The sequence below is a fragment of the Ursus americanus genome, chromosome 14, assembly GCF_024610735.1.
Source record: "Ursus americanus isolate L20-20 chromosome 14, mUrsAme1.1.p, whole genome shotgun sequence".
NCBI classification, from domain to species: domain Eukaryota; kingdom Metazoa; phylum Chordata; class Mammalia; order Carnivora; family Ursidae; genus Ursus; species Ursus americanus.
In genome coordinates this window covers 19,983,389-19,999,787 of record NC_142140.1, presented here as the reverse complement: position 1 = coordinate 19,999,787, position 16,399 = coordinate 19,983,389, and the positions used below count along the sequence as shown (strand labels likewise).

General features: G+C 47.8%; 1 protein-coding gene across 1 annotated transcript in view; it reads right to left on the bottom strand.

The window, feature by feature from the left end:
- The window catches only part of EIF4E3 (eukaryotic translation initiation factor 4E family member 3), a 38,239-nt gene extending 22,224 nt beyond the window's left edge, over positions 1 to 16,015 (bottom strand). Inside the window, exons 1-2 of the mRNA XM_045808091.2 lie at positions 15,762 to 16,015; positions 2,158 to 2,230 (exon numbers count right to left, since the gene is read on the bottom strand). Of these exons, the coding sequence (XP_045664047.2) occupies positions 2,158 to 2,230; positions 15,762 to 15,928 (240 nt within the window). The 5' untranslated portion in view covers positions 15,929 to 16,015. The remainder of the gene's footprint in view (positions 1 to 2,157; positions 2,231 to 15,761) is intronic.
- Positions 16,016 to 16,399: the final 384 nt, after the last annotated feature.

The following is a 16,399-nucleotide window of genomic DNA, read 5'->3' as shown; positions in this document are numbered from 1 at the left end:
ATATGTACGTATTTATTTATTTAAAAGATTTTATTTCTTTATTAGAGAAAGAGAGAGCTCACAGTGGGGAGGGGCAGAAGGAGGGGGGAGAGAGAAGCCTCAAGCAGACTCCCTGCTCAGTGGAAAGCCTGACAGGGGGCTTGACCCAGGACCCTGAGAGCAAGATCTGAGCCAAAAACAGGAGTTGGCCGCTTAACCAACTGAGCCACCCAGGCGCCCCGATCCCCCAGTATTTATTGAGGGGAAGGAATAACAGACACAATAGAGTATGGTACTGTGTGATTCCATTTATAGGATGTTCAATAAAAAACAAAAGGATATGTGGTGATAGAAATGTGAATAGTGGCTGCTTCTGGAAGAGAAGGATGACTGGAAGGGCACGCAGGAACTTTCTGACATGATGCAAATCTTTTTATCTTGATCTGGGTTATGGTTACATGTCTGCATACCTTTGTCAAAACTTATCAAACTGCACACTTAACGAAATCTACATTTACTGAATATAAATTATCTCCCAATAGAGTTTTCAAGAAGGTATTTCCTAGTACGTGCCAACCTGGGTACTTTAACAATTGGTCCCTGGAGCCCCTAACTTGCTGCTGGACGCCAAGGCTCAACCAAACGCTCTGTGGTCACACAGGGTCAGAGAAACAAACGGACCCCTTGATCTGACTCAACCAGGGTCTGTCCTGGAATCCCAGGCAGAGCTCTGAGGACCCAATGTCATAATGGAGTGGAAAAAGTCTAAAGAGTACCTCTGAAAGTCAAAGGGATCTAAGAACTTCCATGTGAAGACAGGCTTCAAAGTCAAGTGCTCTGAGCTTTCTACAACGACTGCTGGAGAAGAGGTAACAAAAGTCCACAACGTCACCGCAGGGAAGAAGCGAGGGGAAGCCTTTCCTGGAATGTGAGAGCAGTCATCCCTCTGGACAGTGGCCCACGTGCTGCCTTGTGACATCGCTTGTACTTGGCACCGTGGGATTATTTACAGCAGCACTGTTATTTTGCTTTCCACATGCTTATGCCATTTTTCCAACTAGATCAGAACTGGACTATGGTCTGGACTGCGTCTTTACACCTGGCTCAGTGGCCATGCATGGCACCTTCCCATCAGATTCCCAGGACCGCAAAACTGAGAATACTAAATTTTCTGAACCAGATAGTGGGAGAAGTTCTGAAAAAAGCATCTTTGTGCTAGTTCTAAATGTGAGAAACTGCCTAAGGGACACAATCTAGATGCCCATCTAATGAAATTGCTAAGACATTAAAAGATTTAGAGGCACAACAGGGACATTTTAAATCTGGCCCTTCTAGAACATTCTAAACATATAGCCATTGCAGGCAGACAGCAGCCTTAAATCTTTATTCTGTCTATAACAGTGTATTATCCTCAAAAAGAGGGATACACTTGACAGACTTTGCTTTCGAAGAAAAAGGAAATGTGATCAGCTAAATAAATCAGGTTTTTCAGAAATTTTCTTCACAAGGGTCGGTTGAAGAAAGAATGGATAGAACTAAGAGCTTACGTGTGTTGAGAACCTACAATGTATCAGGTATCCTGCTAAGCATAGTATGCACATTATCTTACTTACTCTTCCCAACCACTCCAGAGACAGGTACTCTCGTTATACCCACTTTAAAGAAATTAAAGGCATTGATACTTGCCTAATGTAGGATGATGGAAGCTGAACATGAAGTAGGAAACAGGCTTGAGACCTTCCACTTTCACGCTCAACACCCACCTGCTCTTCCTATGTGACCTGTAACCTTAGGTAACCCTGCAGGGCAATGCTATTGCCTCTCAGAGAAGGGAAACCGAGCTCAGAGCTCACAGAGGGAGTGGCCGAGCTCGTATTTGAATAGGGACACAGACCCACGCGGGGACACACCACAGTCTGCTGCTCCGAGGACTGGTGAAATATTTCGGTAGTAAATAAGTTTTAGCAGGTCCCCAGGAGAGGGGCAGGCCACTTGGATGTGTGCTCAGCCAGCCTCTGGGTTACACTTAGTTAAGTGCAGCTCCACCGAAAGACCTGAGAGCTGACATGGGGACAGAACCCGGGTGGGAGCTGCCAGCATAGCCGCTGCTTTCCGGCTGGAGGGTTAAATGTCCGACATATGCCGTGTTCAGCTGGCACGTCCATTTCTGGATCTTACCTGTACGGTTTGTACTGTGTAGATTTTCTTCAGGTTCGAGGCACACTCAGCTGCTGTAGCACCAGGGAGGGATCTAAGCAAACATAAACAAAAGAGCAAAGACAGAAGCGGAACAAGTAGTCAGTGTTCTTGAAGTCAGGTCGCAGGTTTTCATACAAATTAGGTCTCAAACCACGGCATCAGACATTTCTGGAATGTGAGTTAGAATTTAAAATGTGAAATTCCTACTTTGTGAAGTCATGAGTCTGCCTCCCCTAAAAGCAAGCATATGTATTCTGCGGAAATTTAATTAAAAAGAAAAAAGGGAAATGTACGTAAGAAAGATATTGGAAACTTTTAAAAATCACATTTTAAAAAGGACTAAACTTTAAAAAATCACATTTTAAAAAAATACTAAAATAACCTTGTAATAACCAAGCCTTCTGCTAGGATTTTGGATATGAAACTGTGCCCGCAGTACAGGTGACAGTGAAATCACAGTCTCCCGGCCCGATGACATGTTTGAAAAACTTGTTAGTTCTTGGTGGTAAATATTCAGGAACTCTTAAGAAACAGAGTAACCTTTTGCCAACTTTAAGAAAACATGATTACTAAAAGTCAACTTTAGTTTCCCCTGAAATTTGCATATATTTCCCCAACACTTGCTTTTAGAAAAATTCTTTCAGTTATTTTCTCGGGCTGATTTAATTAGCTCTGGGGAACGCTGTGGTCAGAATACATTAATCTTTAGTTTGCCATATGGTCCACTAGATGGCAACATACTACAGGTTTACTCACCAGAAAAATCAGGCACTAGGGACAGGCTTTCTCCCACACCATTTCTTGGGATTAGGAGCAATATGATAAGGTCTCATCAGTCCTTAGAAGTTAAGACTCTCAATTCCTGCCACCTTTTCCTCTCCCCTATACTGAACTAGCAGTTCTTGCTCAAGACTGTCGGGATCCAGGAATGTCAGTCCAAAGATGAAAAATCACCACTCAAAAAATGCTTGAAAGCCCCGCGTGTGGTTGTGAGGTGGGAAATGAGGCTTGCTGAGAGAACATGCTGGCTCACAGTCAACCCAGTAGGATCTGGAATCTATAGAGAATGATCTTGAGCAGTCACTGACCCTCAGAGACACCAAGCCCACAGAACCTCAAGACGTTGCACTTTCCGGAGAGTCATAAAACCACTGCACACCGGAGATATGCACAAAACCCACAGAGCTCAGAGGCAGAGAGGACAGCAAAGAAACGGGTCATGCCCAGGTGTGGGGTGCGCATGACACATGAGTGACAGGGCTCTACAGACCAAACTCCTGGAACTATGGACCAATAAATGTTCCCTGGTGCCTAACCGGAATAGAAACAATGCACTTCTGAATACAGTTCCCTTGCTTGAAAGGCACTAAGGAAGTATAATTGTGGACAAGTTTGAGGGCAAACAAAGGACCGTGTTAAGTTGGTGATGTCGGATAAATACCCTAATGCGTTGGGTTTACAACTCTTTTCTAGTTGTTTATAAATATGCTGGGCATTTTTTTTTTTAAAGCAAATCCACAATAACCAGCATGATTGCATTTTCTTGCCAGACCTAAAGCTTAAAATAACCATGTTGAAGAGAGAGGTGAACAGTGAGGTATTCAATCAGCACCTAGCTCTGACAATGCCTGGGCCCCAGATGAATCCATCAGTCCAGAGACTGCCTTGACATGAATAAATATTAACTTACTATTTAATGCAGAGTTTTATACCGTTTTGGGCTTCAATTATAAAAAGATTGAAAAAAAAAGCCCACTAAAACCGACCCTGAACATTTTTCTGGATAGATTTTCACATGAAAAATCTTTTGCTTTTATACGAAAATCTACTGGCATTTATTTCAACGCCAATTTTTTTTTCCTTTGAAAAGTTTAGCTGACCTCTCCACCAAATATGCCCAGCAAGATATCCCTGGATCACCCAAAGTACGTAGGAAAGCATATATGTGGATCCTTTACTTACAGGATGGGGATTTGTTAGGGTCCAAAAGAAGGAAATGTACTTTGCCTTTCTTTCATTTCTAAAACTGTGTATTTCAAAGCTTTACTATCTTTTAAAGTCACACTTCTATGCGTAACTGTGTAGCACAAGTATTTGAATGTTCGCCTCAGACAGCATTACGTCAACTTAGTACAATGCGAGGATAATACCATTTAACCTGGACAAAGTTTCTGATGGACATTGCTTTCTATGCCTCTTTTTAAGTGCCTCTTACATTGTGGTCTTTTAATTCTATTCCAGTGTAGGAGACAATCACACAAAATCATTTAGGGCCCCTCGGTTTCACTGTCCGAGTTTTGTTTTGTTTTTAAGAAATGTAGTTTCCTGGGGCGCCTGAGTGGCACAGTCGTTAAGCGTCTGCCTTCAGCTCAGGGCGTGATCCCAGCGTTCTGGGATCGAGCCCCGCATCAGGCTTCTCTGCTGGGAGCCTGCTTCTTCCTCTCCCACTCCCCCTGCTTGTATTCCCTCTCTCGCTGGCTATCTCTCTGTCAAATAAATAAATAAAATCTTTTTAAAAAAATGTAGTTTCCTGAGTCCAAGAAAGGGCTCTCGAATAAGACCATAAGGCAGTGCTGTCTGTGTGAGACGGTACCAGGAGCTAGTGTGCTCAGCACTCCACATCCTCTACAGCACTGAATCCCGGCCACCCAGCTTTCTGAGAATGGACTTTCCAGGACAGCCAAGGAGAGAAGGTTCTCACTAAAACCGACAGGATCACCCTCCACTATAGGTCTGTTCTGATTCATAGGTCGCGATGCGGATGTATTGGCGTTTGAAGGAAGTATGTTAGCTCCTATGGACTCTGGTTTCCTAAGTTCTTAATGGGGCAGGTTGGATTCTGGGATCTTAAATAAGGGTTTCTTCTAGCTGCCCGACAGTTTTATGGCTATTCAGGTTTCAAAGTAACGAAACAATGGTGCTGGAACTTCTGATCGTAGTAAGTGGTTGGCTCGGCCAGAGCGAGGAACGGCATTCTCCTGCGAGCCAAGTCCGATCCCGACAGTCCCTGAAAAATCCCACCATGCCTAAACCTCCTGCCTGCCCTGGGACCTCTTTAACAAGCAAAAGTGGGCCATAGTCACGGAATCCATTTTAACAGGGTAAATAGGCTGAGATTTTTAATCATCTGTCTTGTAAACAGGTCAGTCTGTACTGGACTTGCTGGTTCAAAGCCGAACCGAAGCTGTAGCGTCTACTGTTACTGTTTCTTAAAGTAGCAATGCAGGCTGCTCCTGGCAAAGCTGCGGTGCGGGGCGGCCAGCCCCACGGCCCCTCCTCCCTGTTACTGTCAGAGAGCTGTACCAACGGGAAGGTAAATGTCTGCCATGGACTTCAAGGAAAGAAATATTTTCACTCATCGCACATATACAGTATATTCTCCTATCTTTTAAAAGTCTTTTTACTCCATTCATGTTATAAACCTAAACTTCCCAACAGAACCGCAACCAAACCCTCACTCTGCAGATCAAAGGTGCTCATCTGGGCGTGATCTTGTCCCCCAGGCGGACACGTATGGCAATATTTGGAGACAGTTCCAGGGGTCACACCTGAGGGGGATGCCACCGGCATCTAGCTGGTAGAGGGCCCAGGATATCCTAGCGGGCACAGGATAGCCCTACAACAAGGAATACCCAGTCCAAAATGTCACCACAGTCAATGCCGAGAACCCCTGACATAGACACGTAACAAAGAGTCTCAGAGGATTTATAACTTATTTAATCAATAAAGATTCAGTGCACACCTCTTTGAGCTGATGGGGATACATCGGTGGTCATTCTAGACAAAGTCCTTGTCCTCATGGAGTTCTAGAACTAGTACCCCTGCTTTCTGAATTCCCCAGACTCCTGAAGGCAAAGCAACTCTGATCAGATCCTCTCTTCTTGGCCCGGGAGGGAGGAGGTGGAAGAGAAGGCGGTGAGAGGGGTGCTTACATATTGATGATGACCCTTCCTAGAAGGACACGCAGCTGGAGTTGTGGAGAATCCCAAAACCAAGGACTCAGAACCTGTTTTCACATTCTCCGAATTCTATGCTGCCTTCTCCCAGTACGCAGCTGCAGCTGTGGACATACCAGCGGGACAATAAATGCTCCCTGGCTGGATCAGGTTAAGGAGTCTGAAGTGTTCACCAGGAGTCTTTCCTCTGATGTAATGATATTAATGTAATAATGGCCTCCTTTTATTGAGGGTTTTGCTCATGCTGACTCTAATCCTTACAGCAACCCTGTCAAGGTGCTATTATCATTCCCACTTTACTAATTAGGAAACTGAGGCTCAGTGAGGCTCTTTAAGTAGCAGATCTGAGTTCTTTCCCTGGTTGGTCTAGCTCTGATGCCCATGATCTTCCTCTTAGACAAGGATGGCTCCCAGTAAAAACCAAGCAGTCACTGTCATCATGGGAGGGTCACACATGGCATCTTAGGGCAAATCCCTTTCTAGGTTATCTCCTCTCTCCTTGGACCCATTCTGGCCTGCCATTCATCCAACACCATCCAGCTGGCCACACTATTGGATATTGGAAGGGGGCAGACGCAGAGATGCAGGGCTGAGGTGGAGCCTACCAGAATCCCTGGCAATAACGATATCCTAAAAAGTTATACAAGGAACACAATTCAGGAAGAACATACATACAGGTTATCATATTCTGGGGCTAGACGTGGGAAGAAGATACTTTACCAAACAAAAGCCACAAATGGGCTATAGCAGGAGGGCAGGAAAGCAGAGGGGTTAAGAGGATGGTCCTTGGAATCGACGGATTTGAGTTCAAGTCCCAGCTCTGCCACCTCCCAGCTGTGTGGCAAGCCTGACCCTCTCTGACCCCCACTTCCCCTTTCTGAGAACACGGTCTCTACGCCACCCGTTGCTTTGCTGATTAGATGACATGAGTGGATGCTCTACAAAGCATTTACCCAATATCTGGCATCTAATAAGCAATTGTTGCTAACATCACCATCGTCATCATCACCATCCGAGGCAGAAAAACAGGAACAGGTAAGAGCACAATTAGAACTAAGAGACACTGAGCACATTTTCTAATCTGTGGGGCAGCCAGTAAGAATCCCAAGAAACCTGTAAGAGTTACTCACAGAGCTGAGAAACTCCTAGATTCCTTCCTCGGCAAAAAAACCCCAAAAGGTGCCGGTGTCTCTGGGCTTAAGGCCATAGCTACCCTGAGGGCTGTTTCCACTTGGACTTGGCTCACCCAGAAGCTGTGATGGTTAGGGCAGAAGTGGGAAGGGATCCTTCGAGGTCTGCCAAGTAGACGATTAGTGTAAAGATGAGAGGGGAACTCTTAATGTTATTTATGACCCAAACTCCCCAATCCAGCTTTATATTACTCCTGTGTGTCTTCAGCTGCATAACAGAATCACAGGAAATGCATCTTAAGACTCTTTATGTAAAATTGGTTAAAATTTCTTTTCATTTGGGGAGTTAGGAGAAAGCAGAGAGTCCCATAAGTTTGGACCAACTGTTCCGCTTAAATGGTTTCTAGGCACCTAAGCACCATCTATATGCAAACAGTTAATGTGTTATGTACAAATCATCTTTATGTATTCATTAAAGCAGGTCCCTGAGAATCTCACAAGACAGAACTCTTAGCGCAATTTAAGTCTGCAGTGCTTCAAAGCGTTTTATCCTCTCTTATTCCAGAAATACTTACTGAGCCCCCAATAACTGAAAAAAAACTATGTATCATATGTTACATGCACACATGATCTCATTTCATCCTCATTCAGACATCATGACGTAAATAATGGTTGCATTTCCGTTCTGCAGATAAGCAAATGAAATCTGAGGGTGGTGACCTGCCAAAGACAGAGTTGGCTAGGGACAGACCTGGGACTTGAACCATGGGTGGCTGGCAACCTTGCCCTTAGTCAGCAGCCTCGACTGATCACTTATTCCATGACCCATCCTCTGCTTGGTGCCGGGAACACAACTCAGCACCAAGCAGTCTCGACTCTCCTGCAACTTGCAGTCCTCAGTGTATCTCCCTGCAGTACAAATGTGCCTTCTCCCCTCAACCTCACCCTTAAAGATATGTCTGCTACAGGTGAATGAGGCTCATGGATAATTCATGGGGACAGAAGTAAATACCCAAGGAAATGATCTTCACCATTACCTGGCTAGCTCTTAGCAGGCCACAGCACCACTTACCAGTGACCTGGATACCTGGAAATGCTTCTTACAAAGAGAAGAAGCTGGAAAGGTTTCCCCCAAATCCTGCCTGCATCCTTGCCAAAGTGTGGTCGGTCACCCAGCAGCATCACCTGGTGGGAGAGCTACAGCATCTCTAGGCCCATTAGACACCTGCTGGATCCAATGTGATTTGTATATATACTGAAGTTTGAGATGTGCTGGCCTGTGTCATCTAAATCAAGTCACCATAAGAAATGCTAACAACTTGGCAAGTAAAAGCTAATGAACTATAGCTAGCATCATCAAAAACACATAAAAATCACTTTTCTCACAGATGCATTTTTTGTCATCTCCCAAAGAGATTATCAAGATGAGGCCATCATTGAATGCGAAGTCCCAGGCTCTTAAATATGGGTTTTAGGCAAGGATCTCTTCTTTGCAAATTTTGAAGAAGAGAGTCCTTGGCTTAACTTTTTTCCCATGAAACAGGAGCTTGGTTTCCTCACTGGTGAAATTCAGTGGTAGATTCCCTCTCAAGTCCCATCTAGCTTCCTTATTTCAGAATATGAAATATGGGAGACTGTATTGCGTTCCTTGTTCATATTCATAGGGAAGTGGTGTTCAGCAGGGGTAGGGACACCAGTGCTTGGGGTCACACAGTCCTTAGCTCAAACTCTGTTTCCACTCTGTATTAGCTGTGTGACCTTGGTCAAGTGGCTTCTCCGGGCCTCAATGTTCTCATCTGTAAAATGTTGCTGATATGTCCTACTTAAAAACTGTGAGGACTTCGTGGGTAATTATGTCCAGCAGCCAGTGTAATACCTAGCAGGCACAATATAGCCCAGTAACAGATACGCATGCCCAGTGTACATGCACACAACAGATGTTAGTGGAAGAAATGAATACTGACAATACTCTACCTCAAATGAGTGACCACTTCATTTGAGCCAAGAGAACAGCCTTAGAGAGGTAAACTTTAAAGACAGGGATAGGTCTCCCAAAAGCCAGTCTTGGTGAATTTGCACCCATCCGGCTCAGCTGTCAGAGGGAAAAATCTGTACAGGCTCAGCTCTGTGATGAAGAGCACCCCTCGTATATCATTCACTCCATTAAAGCTGATTTCATTTTAATCACTTTAGATAGATCTGTGGCTTGTGGCTATAGCCGCTTCCTGTTTGAGAGTCACACACAAAAAATGGTCCAGGGCCTATCATTAACATTTAATAGTGCATCTAGTGAAACACCCTTTATAATCTAAATGCTTTAATTTTTTGCATGTTTAGCTTATTTTTCTTTTTCCAGGCTTCCTTCTATTTTCATTCTTGCCTATAAGCTCTGTGACACGAGCAGCTGAGACTCTTTTCCTCTTGCCATATAATTAATCCCTCGGTACATAGGGGTTGGGTGGAAGAAAACTATACTAGTGCGAGAGGTGACAGCAAACGAAAGCCAGGTTTTGGACTGTCACCGTGCCAGACCACTAAAGTCTCGCCAGCTCTCTTAGGTTTGGAAATAAGGAAATGGCATCTGTAATATTAAAAGAAGGAAAATAGATTTTTTTGAGCAGCTAGTACCAGGGAAGGACTGGTACTTTTCTGAGAGAGGATGTTTAAGGCCTCCAGGCCCAGCTGCAGGAAGCAACCACTGACGCGCACAGGTGGAGAGGCTGTGAGACCCTGGGTCAGAGCCTTTCCCAGCCCGAGCTACCTGGACACCATTTCCCCCTTCCAGAAAGTCAAATCCTGGGCCATTAAGAGAGCCCATGGGTTCAAAAAGGCAAAAAATGAGGGAAACAGGTGCAGATGGCAGTCCCTGTCTCCGTGTCAACTACGTCCTTCCACGCAGCCTTCTACCCTCACCTGGTCCCAAAAGGCCACTCTGTGAACAAGGATGGTTTTGGAACCCTCTCTATCAAGCCTGGCCCACTGCCCTGTATCGGATTTGTTATTATGGAGCACAACATTGCAATGCATGTGAAAGCATCACACTGTGAAGGGGGGAGGGTCCCTCTGGAACTTGGTACCTCCCAGAACACTCCACTGATGCTATGGAAGCATGTGGTACGTGAGACACCCCTCCTGGGAGGCCCGGGACCATGCTGTCCTTGTGTTTGTGTTCTTAGCACTGAGAACAGCGAAGGACAGGTAATATGCTCCATTGACCTGATCAATAAGCAGAGCAGTAATTCTCCCGCTGTGATGCACAGGACATTTGCTACAAATGTGCATTCCACCCCAGAAGTCTAAGACAGCAGGTTCTGGGCAGGGTTGGGAGCTTGTACTTGAGACGCACAGCCCCTGGTGATTCAGACGTAAGTGGCAAGGGATGACATTTTAAGAAACACTGGTTGGGTCGAGGTGAGCCCCGATGGGGTGGGTTGGTGGGAGACATACGTGACCAGCCTACCTCTGAGACTAAAGACACAAGAACACAAATACTCTCTAAGCACTTACTATGTGCACTGTAGTGTCCACTCTGGGGAGTCAGACATGAGGCCATCCGAGTCTCACCGTCAAGACGGAGGGAAAGAGGAGCAATCAATTATCCTTAATACAAATACTGGCCTATAAAAGTGCTGCAGGAGCGCAAAGGAGGTGGGCTCAATCCTGCCTGAGCCAAGGGCTATTTAAGGACAATTACAGAGTTAGCATCTCTGCAAGGCCTTGAAGGATGCGTGATAGCTTTTCAGGTAGACAAAGGGGAGAAGGGCATCCCAAGCAGAAGAAACATAGGAGACAAATCTTAGAGGCTGGCAAGTCCCTGGCTGATGCAGGAAAGGGGCCACAAGTCCACTGTTACCAGAGAGCCTGACACACTGAGTGGTATTTTGGAGTAGGGGAGACATAGGGGATAGGCTAAGAAAAGGTGAGTTTCGTGTTAAAAAATAGCAATATAGATATTTGTACCATAATCTGAAGGCTGTAAGTTTTAGGTTTTGTTTTTGTGTCTAAGCTGGGGAATGCTCTTTTCAAATTAGAGCGGCCCATATCCAAAACAAACCACCACAACAAAACCAATGGGAGCCGCTCTAGTAAAAGTAGGGGTGGAGATCCGGGATCCCACCTGCCTGGAGCACACAAGCCCACAAGAGAGGCATGCTTAGATGGCAAGAGACAGATCACAATCCATTGCTGTGGCAGAAGAGAAAGGCAGGGAGTTTTGGAATGGCAAGACCAGGTGCAGGTTAGAGGGCTAAGCCCGGCAGCCCAGGTGGGGGATGCCAGGAGGGAAGAGCTGGGGAGCAGGCAGAGCCAGCATGTACCTGGGGCTGGAGAGTACTGGGGCCTAGGAAGGCAGGCACAGGAGAGGAGGGGGTGGCTTAGGCTTGGAGCAAGTTTTCCAACAAGAGGTCAAACATGTGAAGCACAGAACTAGATGGAGCAGTGGGCTTGAGAGAGAAGAGGAGTCAAAGGAAATTCCAACACTGCAAAATGTGTTAGATGGTGGCATGGCTGGCCAGCACGTGGTGGACAGGGTGTCCAGAACTCGGGAGGGCAGTCAGGGCTAGGGATGCAGATTTACATATGATACTCAGAGTAACACGAACCACCACAGGAGATGAGGAAGTTACTAGGAGTAGAATTCCATAACCCTGAACTATTCAGTGTGGGGTGACTTGGCCCAGGGGCTGATCAAGGAGCTGAGGGCGGAATGACACGGAAAGAACCCAGTGAAGCTGATGTTCCAGTGAGAGAAGACGTACAAACGCAGAATCCTATGGAGGAAATAAAGCGGGGCCAGGGGCATGGGGAGTGTGTGTCAGGATGTGCGTGCCATTTTGTAGCAGTGGTTAGGGAAGGCCTTGCTGAGAAGATGACATCTGGGCAGAGACCAGAAGGGGAGGAAAGCACAGCCCTAGCAGATGACTGAGGGAAGAGCATTCCAGGCAGGAGGGACTGTTGGTGGCCAAGGCTCATGCTTGGGATGACAGAGGAAGAGCTAGAAGGGCAGAAGGGAGAGGGAGAGGGAGACAGGAGTGGGGGGAGAAAAGCATATTGGGCGGGGACAGGAAATGCTGCAGAGTCTCACAGGCTCTTGTAAGTACTTTGGCTTCTGCTCTGAATGAAAAGGACAAGAGAGAAGTGACAGGCCTTAATTTGGATATTACTTCAGCTGCTGTGGTGGGAAGGGATGACAGGGGCAAGGGTAGAAGCAGGGAGAGCAGTTGGCACGCTCCTGCGGTGTTCCAGGTGGGAGAGGCCGTGTGGCTCAAGGTCTACGATGCAGGTGGGGAGAATGTGTTGGATTCCGGATACGCTCACATGGTAGAATCAACAGCCTCTGTGCATAGTGGCAGGGGAGGGAGAAGGAATGGGGAAGGAGAGGAAGAGGAGAGTCACAGAGGTTACCAAGATCTGGGGGCTGGGCAACCGGAAGGAAGGAGTTACTGTGAACTGCTCTGATCTGAGATGGGACAGATGGAAGAAGGCAAATCCGGGAGCGAAGCTGAAGAGGTGGTTTGACATGTGTTGAGTTTGGGTGTGTATTAGACATCCATATGGAGACAGAGAGGAGGGGCTGCATGCACAGTTGTACAAGTGCGGGAGTCACCCGTGCACCAGGGGAGCTGAATACTTCGTAACTGCATACTGTCACTGGTGTGGATGGGGAAAAGAGGCCTGAGGATTGAGTGCTGCAGATAAAACTCAGAGGAAAGGGGGTCACCACTCAGAGACATGCAAACAAGAGCAGCCTCCAAGATCGAGACAGGATCGGGTTTGGGATATCCAGAAAAGGGGAGGAAAACTCTTCATTCTATACCCCAATCAAAATCATACCCCAAATGCTTGCATTCTTAGCCATATAGTCTAACTAAAACACACACACACGTACACACACACACACACACACATGGACTTACTGGAATTTGCTATTGAAAATGCAAATAATTCTACTTAAGGGACTCTCTAATTCATCCAGCGGGGGAAGTGAGTTCAGGTTGCTGGCTTCCTAACACTAAGTTCAGCTCCTCCAGTCCAGATCTGTATGTGTGTGTTGGGGGTGGGTGGTGGTGGTGGTAATTTGGGAGCTTTGGATAACAACGTTAGTTATCGATATCTATTAAGCACTCATTCTATGCTGGGGATCCATGTTAGTGTTTTATATTCATCCATTAATCCTCAGAACAACCCCTATGAGAGACAGCTTATGAATATCCTCATTTTACAAACAATGAAACTGAGGCTTAGCAGGGCTACATCGCTTGTCTTTGGTCACAAAGTAGGCTGAAAGGGAGCACAGGACAGGTGGTAAGTGCCAAAGGAAAGTTTTAGGGATCAGAAGACCTCTGGATGCTGTGGAACTCAAAACTGATGCCCTCGGTAGCAAACATCAGCTCTGCTGGGGTGAAGATTGCTTTGGAGGGCTCTCCTGAGAGACTTACTACTCTTTCTAGAATCTTGTTTCCCTAGGGGGGAAAAGTTACAAACAAAACTTCTGGAACACAGTGTGTTCATAACCCTGAGGGGAAGGGGGCCAGCTGACATAAATGTAATGGACTCCCAGCGAAGTGGAGACAGTCCAATAAAAACTATGGGACGACTGATCAGGCAAAATGAATTCAAATGAGCAATGCTGGAAGTAATTATAATTTCTAGATTAATGTAATTATTTCTATTACAAATTTGGACAATGTGGCAATAACATTTCATTTGATTGCTGGCTTTCAGAGAACAAAAATACCCAAACGCATACTAGGAAAGCTACAGTTTGTGTCTTCATTAAAGTTACTGTATTCTTATCCTGAAAGATACCAGATATTCTTAAAAAGTTATTTGTTGTTATGTAGTATTAAAATCTTGGACCATTCTTAAAATGATGTGCCTTTAAGTAGACTAATTTGTGAGCCATTTAAAAAGAAACTCTCTTGATACTGTTTCCACCAGGAACAACCTCCACCTGTTAGACCATTAGACCAGAGGTAAAAAGGTTTATTAACACCTTGAAAAAATGATACGTGGTATCAATAGTTACAGCACACCTCTGAAAACAAAGACACATGATTTCACTCTGCTAATGTTAGCCAAAACCACTCCTGTTATGACAGTAAAATGCTTTCTTAGCATCCCATAATGAAAGTGAAAATGTTTTAGAAAATGAGACTCGTTCTATCTACCCCAGCCCCAACTTCTTTGGGTCCCCGAAAAAGACAGTGGCTCCAGTGTCAGTTCTTATAGATTCTTATAGATTCTTGCTAATTCCAACAAGAAAGGAATGAACTTATCTTCCTTAAAAGGATGATTATCACTTTTAAAAAACCTTGCAGGCATTTTATGCAAGGCTTTTAAAGACCAGATTTGAGTCTACTAAGTGCATTTCATAGAAAACAGTCATATACCTCTCTTCCAAACATTTAACCACAGCTACAGCATCATCAAAATTTCCATAAGCTTTTGGGACAATCTTGAGGTGTCATCTTTGGGCACCCACAGGGTAACAGATATTAAGAAGGGCTTTGCATTCATGCATTTGTCAAATTTTTCTTATGTTCCTACTATGTGCCAGGTACAGTTCCCGGTGCCTGGATATAGCAAGTGTCAAAAACTAAGTCCCTGCTCATTGGCTTTCAACAGAACGGAAAAGTATTGAGGGATTGAGACAGACTGAAAATAAGCAGATTCATACATAATACTATGTGGCAGCATTAAGCATTACAGAGAACAAGACAGAGCAGGCGAATACAGAATGACTGCAAGATGGGGGTGTGCTAATTTAGATACGGTAGTCTGGGAGGCGTTTCTGAGGAGATGGCACCTGAGCCGTCCCCTGAGAAAGCTATAATTGTCCCCACTTTATTGACAAAGCGAAGTATTGCTCACGGTTGAATTCCCAGCGCCCAGAAGGCGTGTGGCTGCGCGGTAAATGGTCAAGAAAATACCTGCCCACTGTTTGAGAAAGAACGCCAAGAGGTGTCCGCGGCAGTTTCGGTGGGGCACCGAGTGGAGGCCCCCGCTGGGCCACGATCCGGCCACCCCTGCACACTTCCCTGGGGGCCGGCCCACTTTCCCGAGCGCTGTCACCGCGCAGGTCGGGTCCTGAGCTCCCCCAGGAGCCCCGCGAGGCCACCAGGACAGCACCGCTCTCCCCACTTTACAGCGAGGACCCGACGACCCCCGGCTGGCCCGTCTCCCAGCGCCCGGCCAGGACGGCCGCCCTCGGGCACGCTTCTTTTGACGGAAATAAAGGGGGGAAAGTGCTGCCGAAACTTTTGGGGCTGCGCCTGTGTCCTCCCAGCCTGAGGCGAGGCCGCCAAACACTCGCTCGCCCCGGCCCCGGGCTCCCGACCCGGCTCTGCGCGAGTGCTGGGCGCGCGGGCGGCCGCGGAGGGGAGCTGGGGCCCGGGCCCCGGGCCGCGCCGAGACAAAGCGGCGGCGCCGGCCGGGCGGGCGCACGGCGGCGGCGGCGGGGCCGGGGCCGGACGCGGCGGCCCCCGTGCCCCCTCACCTGTCGAGCCAGAAGGTCCAGGGCGAGTGCAGCGGGACCTCTCCCGGCTCGGGCCGCAGAGCCGACAGCTGCTGCAGGCCGAGCGGCGGCGCGGCGACGGCGGCGGCGCGGGGCCCCGGCGGCTCCCGGGCCCGGGCGGGGGGCACGGCGGCCGGGGGCATCGCCATTTTCTCCGCCCCGCCTGCGAGGCCGGCGGACGCGCGGACCGCGGGGCGAGCGGCGGCTGAGTCACCCCGGCCCCCGCCCGCCCCGGCGCGGCCGCCCCGCCCCGCCCCGCGCGCGCCCCGCCCCGCCCCAGGCCCGCCGCCCGCCCGGCTTGGGAGCCGCACCGCGGGCCGCCGGGGGCACGGTCCGGCCGGGCCGCCAGACCGAAGCCGGCCGATCCGCTGCGGGCGGCGGGGCCCATTTGGCACCAGCACGGACCCGGAGGGCGGGGGACCGACGGCCGGCCGGCCGGGGGGGAGGGCAGAGCTGCGGCCAGGCACGAATTAGCAGGCTCTGGGGGTCGGGGAACAGAGGACCGGACAGAGAGAGGGCTGGTTCTGCGGCCAGACCCGAGGCCGGTGAGATGGACGGGCGGGTTCCCGAAAGATGGAGGGATGGACGGATGGACCAGTGGATGGAGTTTCAGACGCACA